The sequence below is a fragment of the Trichechus manatus genome, unplaced genomic scaffold (genome assembly GCF_000243295.1).
Source record: "Trichechus manatus latirostris isolate Lorelei unplaced genomic scaffold, TriManLat1.0 scaffold00030, whole genome shotgun sequence".
NCBI lineage: Eukaryota > Metazoa > Chordata > Mammalia > Sirenia > Trichechidae > Trichechus > Trichechus manatus.
Window position 1 is genome coordinate 19180540 of NW_004443966.1, and position 11674 is coordinate 19192213.

Genomic DNA, 11674 nt, shown 5'->3' on the forward strand with positions numbered 1-11674 from the left:
GTGCGCAGCGTGCTGAGGGTGGTGCTGAGCGCCAACGGCACCTACAGCTGCCTGGTGCGCAACCCCGTGCTGCAGCAGGACGCCCACGGCTCCGTCACCATCACAGGTGAGGCGGCTAAAGGACAGCCAGAAAGGATGCCGTTTTTCAAGATCAGTCCTTCCACTGGAATTTAAATTAGCGGGTCGGAATCGACTCCACAGCAGTGGGTTTGGGTTTTTTTGATTTGGTCAAAAGACTTTAAAAACCGCTTTCACACATTTCAGGTGTTTCCAACTCTCCCCAACAAGAAGTCCTTAAGGGACTTTAATGAGCTGATAAGAAAATCTTGCAGTATTTTACCTCCAAAGAACGCCTTAGGTGGTCCTTGTGCTTTTTATGTAGGGGACAAAGTACCCTCCTGGAACCTGGAGGCGTGGGTGGAGTCCTGGGGCAGCCTCAGGGCGGCCTGGGGCTATGGTGATGGAGCGGTTTCTGACGGGAACCTCGCCAGGGCATGGGAAGGTATTGCTGCGCAGGTGGGCACTATCTGATTCTGAACCCCTGAGAGACAGCTAGGCCTCTCCAGGCGGTCGGACCCCTAACTTGGGCCGATGTCCGCTCTTCTTCCGGCAGAGGTGAGCTCCACCATGGTAGGAGTTGGAATAGCTGGAGCTGGCTCTGCTGCCCCCATGTGGCCAGATTCTAGATGGAGGTCGCCCATTTGGCTATTCCCTCAAACTCGGGTGTTTCTGGGATCCTGGCCTAGGCACCCTTCCCTTCCTTTAGTGCCCACCTCAGGGGGCACCCCTTGTGCCTGGTGGTATGCAGAGGACTCGGGCCCACATTCAGGCCAAGGGAGGCAGACTCCATCCGTGTTTGGACCTGAGAATCCTTGAGCCACTTCTTCCCCAGGCTTGTTAGTTTGCCTGCCTCCTCCATCTCTCCCCCTGGGCCGCCCTGCACACTCTGGGGCTAGGACAGCTGGTTCTGTCTGTCCGGTTCTCCTCTTTTCTCTTCCCATGGCTTCTACTCGTGCGCCTACCCCATCCAGGTCTGATCACCTGGCCCCCAGTTTCTGCACAAACCTCAAAACTCGCTGACTTGTTCCTGCTTTGCTTCTCCCCCTTGAGTGCACCACTGGGCCTTATATGGTCCTCACATGCCCAGAGCCACTGCCTCTTACACTCGTCTTCTAGGAGTTCATGGCTTAGTCCTTCTGTTCTGGGCATTTCCTTCTAGCCAAGCTGTGTTCCCTCTGCCCACCCCTGCCCCAAGATTGAACCCATCCCCTTCCTGGAGACCTGTTGGGTCTTTGCTGTCTGGATGGGAGTCACTTCCCTGGGCTCTTCAATGCTGTGAGATGTCTCTTGGACTTTTAGAGAGCCCCACATGGTCTGGTGGTGAAAATGCTGTGTTCACAGGAAACAGTAACAAACACAGGATAGAGTGAGATTGTCGGGGATGTGAAGTTTTCAGGGAAGGAGAGGGGTGTCAGGAAGTGGCCGGGAAAAGCCTCTATGGAGTGGTGTGAATTGAGCGGAACCCTGAAGGACAGGTGGGCTTCGTGATCATTTATTTGCACACTGGGCTGAATTAGATAGTTGCGCTACTGAGCAGAACATGTATGAGTATAAATGTGATTGCAGAGAGAATGTTTATTCTACCTAAGAGAAATACCTGTTTTGAGTTGCTTTAGCAGCTCTCATTTCTTACAAAACACTTAACCTGCTAATTACAAATAACAGTCATTCTTTACATTTGTATGACGCTGAGAGTTCTGAAAAGTGCTTTCGTTGAGGCTGGTGTTGCCAAGCACATTTCCTGGACGAGGGAACTGAGATCCAGAGAGGAGTTTTCCCCAGGCCACAGAATAGCACAGTGGCTCTGAATCCTTTGAGGAATCTTTGAAAATTGGATAAATGATAAGGACCTTCTTCCCAGACACATGTGCAATTGCATATGCTAGTTTTGAGGGTTCCTGGCCCCCCTAAACCCACCCCTGGAGGTCTGTGGACCCTGGCACCAGCACCCTGCAGTGAGTAGATGAACCAGGATCAGAATCCAACTTTGGCCTCTCGGCCTAATTTCCTTTCCTCCCCACCGCCTACCTGGCCTCCTGTTTTTGTTAGAGCAGGTCTGGCCTACTTTGGAGCCCTTGGCCTGTATTTTGCTTCAGGGAGCTTTGTGTCTTATAAAACAGTCTGGGATTCAGACTTTGAGGCATCTGGCCTGGTTGCTCCCACAGCCGATGGAGGTTAGTGAAGCTTACTGTGCTCTAAGGAGTCTCTGTGTGGAGGGGGCTTTATGCAGCGAGCACTGGGCTGGGGCCTGAAGATGTGGGTCTGAGCCCAGCTCTGTCCTTTAGTGCTTGAGTGGGGTCGAGTCTGACCTGTGTTCCAGGCACCAACACCAGCCTGGGGGTGACCATAGACACAAGCACCCCGCAACTCCCTCCTCCACTGCAGGAGCCCCATCCTGGGACCCCAGGGGTTTCTCATATGTGCTCCTGGCCACCCGTGTCAGCGGCTACCCTCTCCTGCTCCTGCTCTGAAGTTAGTGGGCAGCCATAGGTTCTTGAGCATCATTCAACTGCAGACCCTTCAGCCTTCCCAGGTTGGAACAAGTCCACATCAGCCATGGCTGCATCTGAGTTTGGAAGGAATACGGATGAATGGGAAAGGGGCATTGAGATTGTACGTGAGCTCTGTTCATAGTGCTGGGGCCCAGTGAGGGCCGGAGCCCCAGCCTTTTTCACACCTTGGGTACTGCCCTCAGGGCAATGAGGGCCAGGCATGATATTCTCCCCAAATTCCCTCCCAGGGCAGCCCATGACCTTCCCCCCTGAGGCCCTGTGGGTGACCGTGGGGCTCTCCATCTGCCTCGTCGCGCTGCTGGTGGCCCTGGCCTTTGTGTGCTGGAGGAAGGTCAAACAGAGCTGTGAGGAGAACGCAGGTGAGTGGGAGAGAGAGGGTGTGAACATGTATGCACACAACTGTGGGCTTGGGTATGTGGGTGTGCCTGTGATAGCAGGAGAAGTGTCGAGAACGATAGAATGGGTGTGGGGATGCAAATTGAGCTGGATTTAGTGTGTGTGTGTGCGCGCGCGCATGTGCGTGCGCGCGCGCGTGTGACCTTGAGGCTGAATGTGTCTTCTGTGTGTGGGCAAGTGTGAGCCTGTCTGGCAGTGTGCAAATATAGCAGGATGAGTGTGGCTATGAGTATAGCTGGGAGTGAGTGGGTGGATGTGCGAGGCTGCAGTGCGACGGGAATGAACGTGTCTGTGCAAAGAAGAGTGAGTATGAGCGTGTAAGTCAGTGAACCTGAGCGTGTGAGGGAGAAGGCGTGGGACTTTAGCCGCGCAGGTGTGCATGTTCCGTGGCTTTGTGTCGCTGTGTGTGAATGTCGGCCTCAGTGGGGAGATTCTGAAGCAGATACCCTTTGCCTGGTGGAGCATCAGTATGAGTTGACTTTGGCGATTGGTAGATGGGTGATTTGATGTTGGTAGATAGTGAGTCGACCTTGGTAGGTGGCTGAGTTAACTCTGGTGAGCGGCGGATGGACGAGTAGACATTGTGGATGGGTAAGTTGACGCTGCTGGGTAGTAGATGGGTAAGCAGAGGCATGAGAGTAGATGGGTAGTCAGAGGCTGAAAGAGGACTAGCTATCAGGAAGTAGAGTGTGTGTGTGAATGGAGAAGAGACTGGTCGGTTGACAGCTGGGTGAGGACTTGTGCACTAACAGCTGAGTGGGCCGAAGAAGGATGAGTGGATAGATAGATGGATGGGTGTATGTGTTTGGTGCCTGGATGGATGAGGTGACGGGGTTGGTGGGTTGGTGGAAGGGTGGGTAGAGGGTCCTTGGCTAGATGAGTGGTAGTCTCCAGGCTGGGAGCCCTTTTGCCCTGCCACAGGGCTCTGCTCTGCTCTGTGATGGTCTCAAGCTCTGACCCTGTGTCCAGCATTGGACCACAGTTCAAGCCTGCTTAGGCCTCACTTACCTCCACTCCCAGGTCGGAAATTCAGTGACGAAAGTGGGGCTGAGAAAGGTTTTTGTTCACTCAAATTTTTTGTCTCCCAGGGGCTGAGAACCAGGATGGGGATGGAGAAGGATCCAAGACTGGTGAGCCAGAACCTGGAGCTGACCTTCTGGGCTGGGGAAAGCTCATGAAGAACAGGGGAGAGGACCCCACAATCTGGGGGCATCAGATTTGCTTTAGATTTGAATGAAGTTTGTTGTCTGGCCTGAGGCCTCTCAAGCCAGAGAGTTTGGTATTTGCTCAGAGTCAGACCTAAAGATGGATGTCCTCTGATTCCCTTCCAAGTGGTGCTTCTTTTCTCCTGCCTACCTCTACCCACCCACCAGAGCTGGTTCCACCCTGCGTGACCCTGCACTGCAGAGTCTGGTGGCTTCCTAGAGGTAGGCTCAGAAGACAGGGCAGTCCTGGGCACAGATTTGGAGTGAGACAGCCTGAGTGGCCTTGGGCAAATCACTTTGCCTCTCTGAGCCTTCTTTTCCTTATCTGTAAAGTGGACATCATAACAGGACCTGCCTTCATACGTCATGTGGGTTAAATGAAAGGAGATAATGTGTGGAAAGTGCCTAGTTTTGTACCTGTCACCTGGTAAGTGCTCAGTATATTGGAGCCCCATTATTAGAGAAGTAGTTAAAGACATCACCACTCTAGTTAGAGGCTCCGTGACTTTGGGCAGGTGCTTTGCTCCTCTGGGCTTTGGTTTTCCCATCTGTAAAATGGTCAGGCTGGCGCCTGCCCTCATGACACCAAAGGACTGGTTAAAGCTCCCTGGAGAACGGATAGGAAGGTGGCTTGCAAAGGACATGGTGCTGTGGGGATACCAACCAGGAGCCCAGCCTGGGGTGGGTGCCAATTCACTCGCACCGTGGCCACCAGAGGCCTTGCTGCCTTCCATTCCAGCGGCTTCAGGGCTGCGGGAGGCAGATGCCTGCTGAGCCATTTGGGACGGTTCCCTCCCCACCCCCACAGAAGGAGTAGCAGGAGATTGGCCTGGAGATTGCTGCACATCGTGCCAGTTAATCACCTGGCACCCAAGGGTGCGGCACCCGTGGAGACAGCCCTGGGATCGGGCCTCATTTTTCATGCTCAGAGACAGATGTGGTTGGAAGAAGGGAGGGGGTGGGGAGAAGAGCGTGAGTGAGAGATTTGCACAGGCTCCTTCCGCGTGGCCCCGGACCCGCCTCTGGCTGTCTAAGATATCCCAAGTCCTCCGTTAGCTCCCTACTTTGCCCCTATTTGGGGAGTGGGCTCAGTGCATTTTCACATCTCTAGCTCATTTCCGGCAGGGTGATTGTTCCCATTCTATACATGCAGAAAACTGAGGTCCAGAGAAGGGGGTGACAAGCCACAGTGGAGCTTGGGACAGCAGCCTAGGGCTCCTTCCCTGGTGCTGCAATGTCGTCCCCACCCTCCCGACTTCCCCCTCTACCTTTTGTCTCCTCCTCCCCGTTCTTCTTCCTCAGCTCCTGTCCCTCTCCCCTCTGCTGACCCCGTCCCGCCACTTCCCACGGTCCCCTTCTCACAGCATGCTCTGTCCTTTTTTGCAGCCCTGCGGCCTCTGAAACACTCTGAAAGCAAAGAAGGTAAAGACACGTGGTACTTGAGCCTGGGTCTGTGTGCTGTGCATCTGTGTATAGGAGGCTGGGAGGGTTCGCAGGTGACCTGAGGTTCCCTCCCTGGGAAATCTGCCTCGACTTCCCCCCTTGTGGGATGGCGTAGGGCTGAGTACCCGAGGTCCCTGGATTAGTCGGGATACAGGTCCCAGCTGCTCTGTAAAGTGCTGTGTCAGTGTCCCCAGTGGCAGCAGTGGAGGCCTAGGTTGGGGCCTGAGGGATGGAGATAAGTGATCCCCGCTGTTGTTCTGGACCAAATGAGGCATAGAAGAATCAAGCAGTTGGAGAGCAGAATGTCAGCTGGGTTTCTGGGGGATGTAGCCTGGGTGTGTGAAGCAGCAGGCTTCCCACTCCTGCTTCCCTGTGAGGCAGCCTGGGGCCTGGTCTCTGGCCAACTGGACAACCACAGAGACAGCCCCTGATGGGAAAGTGATCGAGGGCACGTTCCCTGCAGACAGAAAGAGCCCAAACAGGGGCGAGGTCACATGCCAGGTCCCTCTTCCTTCAGGTCAGGGAGTGCAGAGAGGCCAGGGGTGTGAATCTAAGAAGTCCAAGGGAGGAGGAACCCCCACAGCATCATTCTTGGGGAAATCAGTAGGAGAAGGGGCAGTTGGGAAAGGGTTTCTGGCTAGAGGAGGGGCCTTCGAGGACGGATTGGATGGACAGGCAGGGGGAGATGGGAAGGGAAAAATATCCCAGCTGAAGGGACCGACTGGGAGGTCAGAGCTTGTGTAGTGTGAGTGGCCCATGGGGAAAGAGAGCACGGGGACTGAGGACAGTCTCCCTTGGGCACCTTCCTGGCCATGTCTTCCTGGCCATGTCTGATACTCAGCTCCCGTGCTTGTGTCTGGGCCTGTGAGGGCAGTGGTTGGCACAGGGGGATGTCGGTTGGACTGCTGCAGCCAGTCTCACACCCACTGTCAACCCTGAATATGTGACCAAACCTGGGGTGCTGGTGCGTCCCCATCCACTCCTTGCCCTAGAGTAGAACTTGCGAAGTTTACTGTTGTTTTCTGCTTTTTTCTTCCCATCATGAAATGCAGATGGACAAGAAATAGCCTGACCATGAGGACCAGGGAGCAGCTGCCCTGCTTGGGGCCCTCCCCTCCGGTTGTACTGGGCCCTCAGTATGAGCCCAGGGCTGGGGGGTTCCCTGCCCCCAACAGACGAGTCCCACTCTGGCAAGTCTACTCACTCTCCAAAGGACACGACACATAGACTGACCCCCGTCCCCACCACCTTATTTCTCCAATGGATATGATTCCCAAGTCACCCTGCTGTCTTATTTCTCTGGTGACACAATACATAAACCATCCTGCTGCCTTATTTCTTGTGGACACAGCTACAGAACACCCTGCCACCTTATTTCTCCAATGGATATGCTACTTGGACCATCTGGCTACCTTTTTCTCCAAAGGATGTGTCTTAGTCATCTAGTGCTGCTATAACAGAAATACCACAAGTGGATGGCTTTAAAAAAGAGAAATTTATTTTCTCACAGCCCAGTAGGCTACAAGTCCAAATTCAGGGCATCAGCTCCAAGGGAAGGCTTCCAGTCCAAATTCAGGGCATCAGCTCCGGGGGAGTGCTTTCTCTGTCGGCTCTGGAGGAAGGTCCATGTCATCAGTCTTCCCTTGGTCTGGGAGCTTCTCTGCGCAGGAACCTCAGGTCCAAAGGTGGTCTGCTCCTGGCACGGTTTTCTTGGTGGTATGAGGTTCCCCCTTCTCTGCTTGCTTCCCTTTCCTTTTATCTCTTGTAAGGTAAAAGGTGGTGCAAGCCACACCCTAGGGAAACTCCCTTTACACTGGATCAGAGATGTGACCTGGGTAAGGGTGGTGTTACAAACCCACCCTAATCCTCTTTAACATAAAATTATAATCACAAAATGGAGGCCAACCACATAATTCTGGGAATCATGGCCCAGCCAAATTGATACACACATTTTTGAGGGGACACAGTTCAATCCATTGCAGGATGCAATACTCAGACCAACCCTTGGCCTTGTTTCTCCAAAGACACGATACAAGTCACCCCTTGCTTTGTTTCTCCAGTGGCCCTGATACAGTAGTTATCATTTCGCAGTCTTCTAGTCCTGATTTCCTCTGTGATAATCTGTAGTCCCATCTCTCAGATAAGGGCCCTGCAACCTCAGCAGCTCTTTGAGTCTGGAGGCTGTCTCTTCCTGCCTCCTCCTTCTCTGGCCCCAATGCTGGGCTTTTTCTTCCTCCACTGAGTCAAAACAGGGCACACACAGCCCCTTACAGGTGTGCAGAGACACACAGGTGCACGTGCTGGAACACGTATGCCCCTCCCCACCCTGTCTCCTTTGTGGTGCCTGGGCTGTGCCCTCTGAGCACCCTCCTCTCTGCCCAGCCCTCCTCATTGAAGCGTGTGCTGGTCACACTGCCTGTCTGGATGTGTGCTATGGGGCTCCCCACTGAGGGGTCAGCTTCTGTTCCTCTGTCTTTCCCACCTTGGGAGCCGCAAAACAGCTCTGATTTCGTTCCTTTTGTTTATGCATCCAATTACTGTTTATTGAGCATCCACAGGGTGTCGGTACTGTGTTAGGTGCTGGGGACCCTGAGTGAGAAGACAAGTCACTCCCTCAAGTATCTCACCATCCGCCTGGGAAACCCTCGAGGAAACAGACAAGGAGCTGTGCACCAGCCTGGGGGACAGTCAGGGTGGGTGGTTCATGGTGGGCGGCTTCTGAATTTCTCCCTGTTGACCCCTCTTCTGTGCCCACAGCTTCTGGATACCTCACCCTACCCCATCCCTAATCCTTACCCATGGGGTGGGGGCAGAAACTGGAGAGAGGACTGTAGCCTCTTGCCACAACTGGGGACTCTGATGGTTTCCAGTGTCTTGCTGGGTGTGAGCCTGGAACAGCTGGCAGGTGGGCAGGTGGCCATGGGCCCCCAGACCTGGGATAGCAGCAGCCTAGGGGACTCCTGAGGCCTCCCTCATTGGCTGGATTTGGGGGGCAGGGTGAGGAGGGCTGCAGGACACAGGCACTGTCCCCCACCAGCCATGGTGCTATTTTGGGGCTGGGGCCCCCACCTGGCTTGTCTGGCCAGCCTCCAGTAGACTAGAACTTCTGATGTTCTGATGTCTTCCTGGTGACAACGGCTCTCCCCCCGGAATGGAGTACATGGGGATTTTTAATTTAAATGTGGGACTCTGAGGAATTTTGTAAACTGGGGGAGTATTGGGGAAAAATAAATGCCTTTGTAAAAAGCTTTCTGTGCGTGTTTGGAAGAAGAGTGGGGCATCAGGACTCAGCAGGAGGATTTCCTGCTGGAAGTTTCAGGGTGGTGTGGGGAGGCCTGGGTCTCCTTATGCTCACCGTTCTTAAGTGACTGTGTTTCTGTGACCATGTGCCACCCCCCTCCCGGGCCTCAGTTTCCTTGTTAGTGAAGTGAGGTCGGATGACCAGAAAGCCAAGCCCTTTGGTCGCCATATGGGGCTCCTCCCACTCCTAGGAGCACAATCTGGTTTCTTTATCTCAGAAGATTCAGTCCCTAGGATTGTTTAGGGCCATGGCTAATGCCCCATTTTATTGATGGGGAAGCTGAGACCCAGTACCCGAAAGGAGTTCTGTGAGCTATTCGTCGCCCACCCAGTGGAATGAGCATCAAGCTGGGGTCAGAGGTCCGGGCCCAGGACCTAGTTCTGTCTTGTGACCTTGGGCAGTATATTTAGTTTCTCTGGGCTTTATTTTTCGCATGTGAAAAACGGCACATTGCAGTTTTAACCACCTTCCACCTCAGAAGACTGAGAGGAGGAGTGAGCGTTGAAGGCAAACAGGTTTCCAGGGAGAACCAGGTCGAGGGATGAAGGAGCCCGGAGAGCACTCTGTGTCCGTTTGCCCGTTGGTGACAGTGCCTCAGCTCTCGGCCGGCCAGTCAGTCCCCGGAGCCTCACAGGCCCAGAGCAGCAGGAAGAGCCTGGGCTGGGAGTCAGGACGCTTGACTTTTAATCCTGGCTCTGCTACTAACTGACTGAGTCCCTGAACTTTTTTTTTAATCTCTTAACTCTCTCTTAACTAGGAGTGTCCCTGGGTGGCACAAACAATTAAGTGCTCAACTACTTGCCGAAAAGTTGGCACTTCAGACTCACCCAGAGACACCTCAGAATGAGACCTGGCATTCTGCTTCTGAAAGGTCACAGTCTTTAAAACCCTGTGGAGCAGTTTTACTCTGCACACATGGGGTCACCACGAGTCAGAATCGACTCAACAGCAACTAAGAGCAACAACAACCCCTCTCCTGAAAAGTATGGGGCATTCTGCATAAACGGGGGGTTATTGTAAGGTCGGTGACTGTAGAAGTCACCCTGCTTGTGCGCTTGGTGAGTTTTAGAATCAAAGGACTTGGGCCTTTGCCCTTTATACTCCCCGAGTCCCTCTGAGCATGTCACCTCACTTCACTGGGCTTCAATCCCCACCTGTGAAGTGGGGACAACAATAGTTTGTTTCATAAGATTGTTGTGAGAATCGGACCAGACACTAGGTGAAGAGACACGCTGCCAACTGTAAGTGCTGGGCCCAGGGAGGGGTTAGCTTCTTCTCTTCCTGCAGTCAGCGCTGCACACTCTTGCTCCCAAGGTGATTGTATAGATGGAGTGCAGTGACCCAGAGCACGTGTCTGAGCCTCAGTTTACCCATCTGCAAAACGGGCCAGGATAAGGTTCAGATACGATGCTATATCAAGTGCTCAAGGGAGGGACCCAGTAGGTGTGGGACTTGCCTGGAGACTGAGGGGTGAGGAAGGTGGCCACTGAGTCCCGATGATGAGTGCCCCAGAGAGCAGTATTTTTAGCTGCCTTCCTGGGCAAAGCTCCAGCTCCTGCATTTTAATGGAGAAATAATTCTCACAGTGCGACATGCTGTAGCCTGCAGGTGTCACATCCATATTAAAGAGAGGACAGAGCAAGGGTTCATTTGCCTGGCTGAAGGTGTGACTGGAATTCACCTCCAGGACCATTTGTAACAAAGGCTGTGAAGGATGCTTAGCAATCTGACCACTCAGAGGAAGAAGGCTTGGCGGGGGAGGGGGTGGCAGCATGGCTGGGGTGCGCCCTCAGTCATCCTGCCTCTTTCTCCACCTGCTTGTTTCCTCTTCCAGGCTGCTCTGGCATGAACGGCGCCTTCCACAGGATTCTATTCAGGGAGAGGCATCTGACCTTGCTGGGACCTCGGAGGCGATTGCTGGGTGGGATGTTGGTGAATGTGTGTGAACCAATGGTCAGAGACCCTGGCAGATTCTGAGCTGTCCCATGATCCTGTTGCAAAGTCCACTGCTTAAACTGAGAAGTGAAGCCAAAGCTTGCCCTGAGTAGCCAAAAACTGGGGCCTTCAAGTGCATGGACCTCACAGAGAAGCAGGAACCAGAGGCCCAGGGACCACAAGGAACCGGAATGGGGAGGGGGAGGGGATGGCTGGTGGGCAGCAGAGTCAAACAATACAAACACAACAATACGGAAATGTATCAAGTGGTTGTCCTCACTTCTAGTCCCCACACCCCCAGGGGGAAGCACTAGCAACAGTCTGCCGACCTTCCAGAGGAGTCCCAGGGTGGTGTACACAGTGAACACGCTGGGCTGCTACTTGGAAGGTTGGAGGTTCAAGTCCACCCACAGGTGCCTCGGAAGAGAAAGATCAGCCATTGAAAATCCTATGGAGCACAGTTCTACTCTGATACTCTGGTGGTTTGCGTGTTGCTGTGATGCTGGAAGTTATGTCACCAGTATTTCAAATGCCAGCAGAGTCACTCATGGTGGACAGATTTCAGCGGAGCTTCCAGACTAAGACAGACTGGGAAGAAGGACCTGGTGATCTACTTCTTAAGAAACTGGCCAGTAAAAACATTAAGAATAGCAGCGGAACATTATCCAATATACTGCCGGAAGCTGAGCCCCTCAGTTTGGAAGGTACTCAAAAGACGACTGGGGAAGAGCTGCCTCCTTAAACTAGGTCAACCTTAATGACATGGATGGAGTCAAGGTTTCTGGACCTTCATTTGCTGACGTGACACGACTCAAAAAGAG

The 11674-nt window shown here is 53.5% G+C and overlaps 1 protein-coding gene across 1 annotated transcript in view; it reads left to right on the forward strand.

The window, feature by feature from the left end:
• CD276 (CD276 molecule) overlaps positions 1-8581 on the forward strand; it is a 32913-nt gene extending 24332 nt beyond the window's left edge. Inside the window, exons 4-8 of the mRNA XM_012555037.1 lie at positions 3-106; positions 2801-2932; positions 4058-4099; positions 5561-5670; positions 8375-8581. Of these exons, the coding sequence (XP_012410491.1) occupies positions 3-106; positions 2801-2932; positions 4058-4099; positions 5561-5670; positions 8375-8581 (595 nt within the window). The remainder of the gene's footprint in view (positions 1-2; positions 107-2800; positions 2933-4057; positions 4100-5560; positions 5671-8374) is intronic.
• Positions 8582-11674: the final 3093 nt, after the last annotated feature.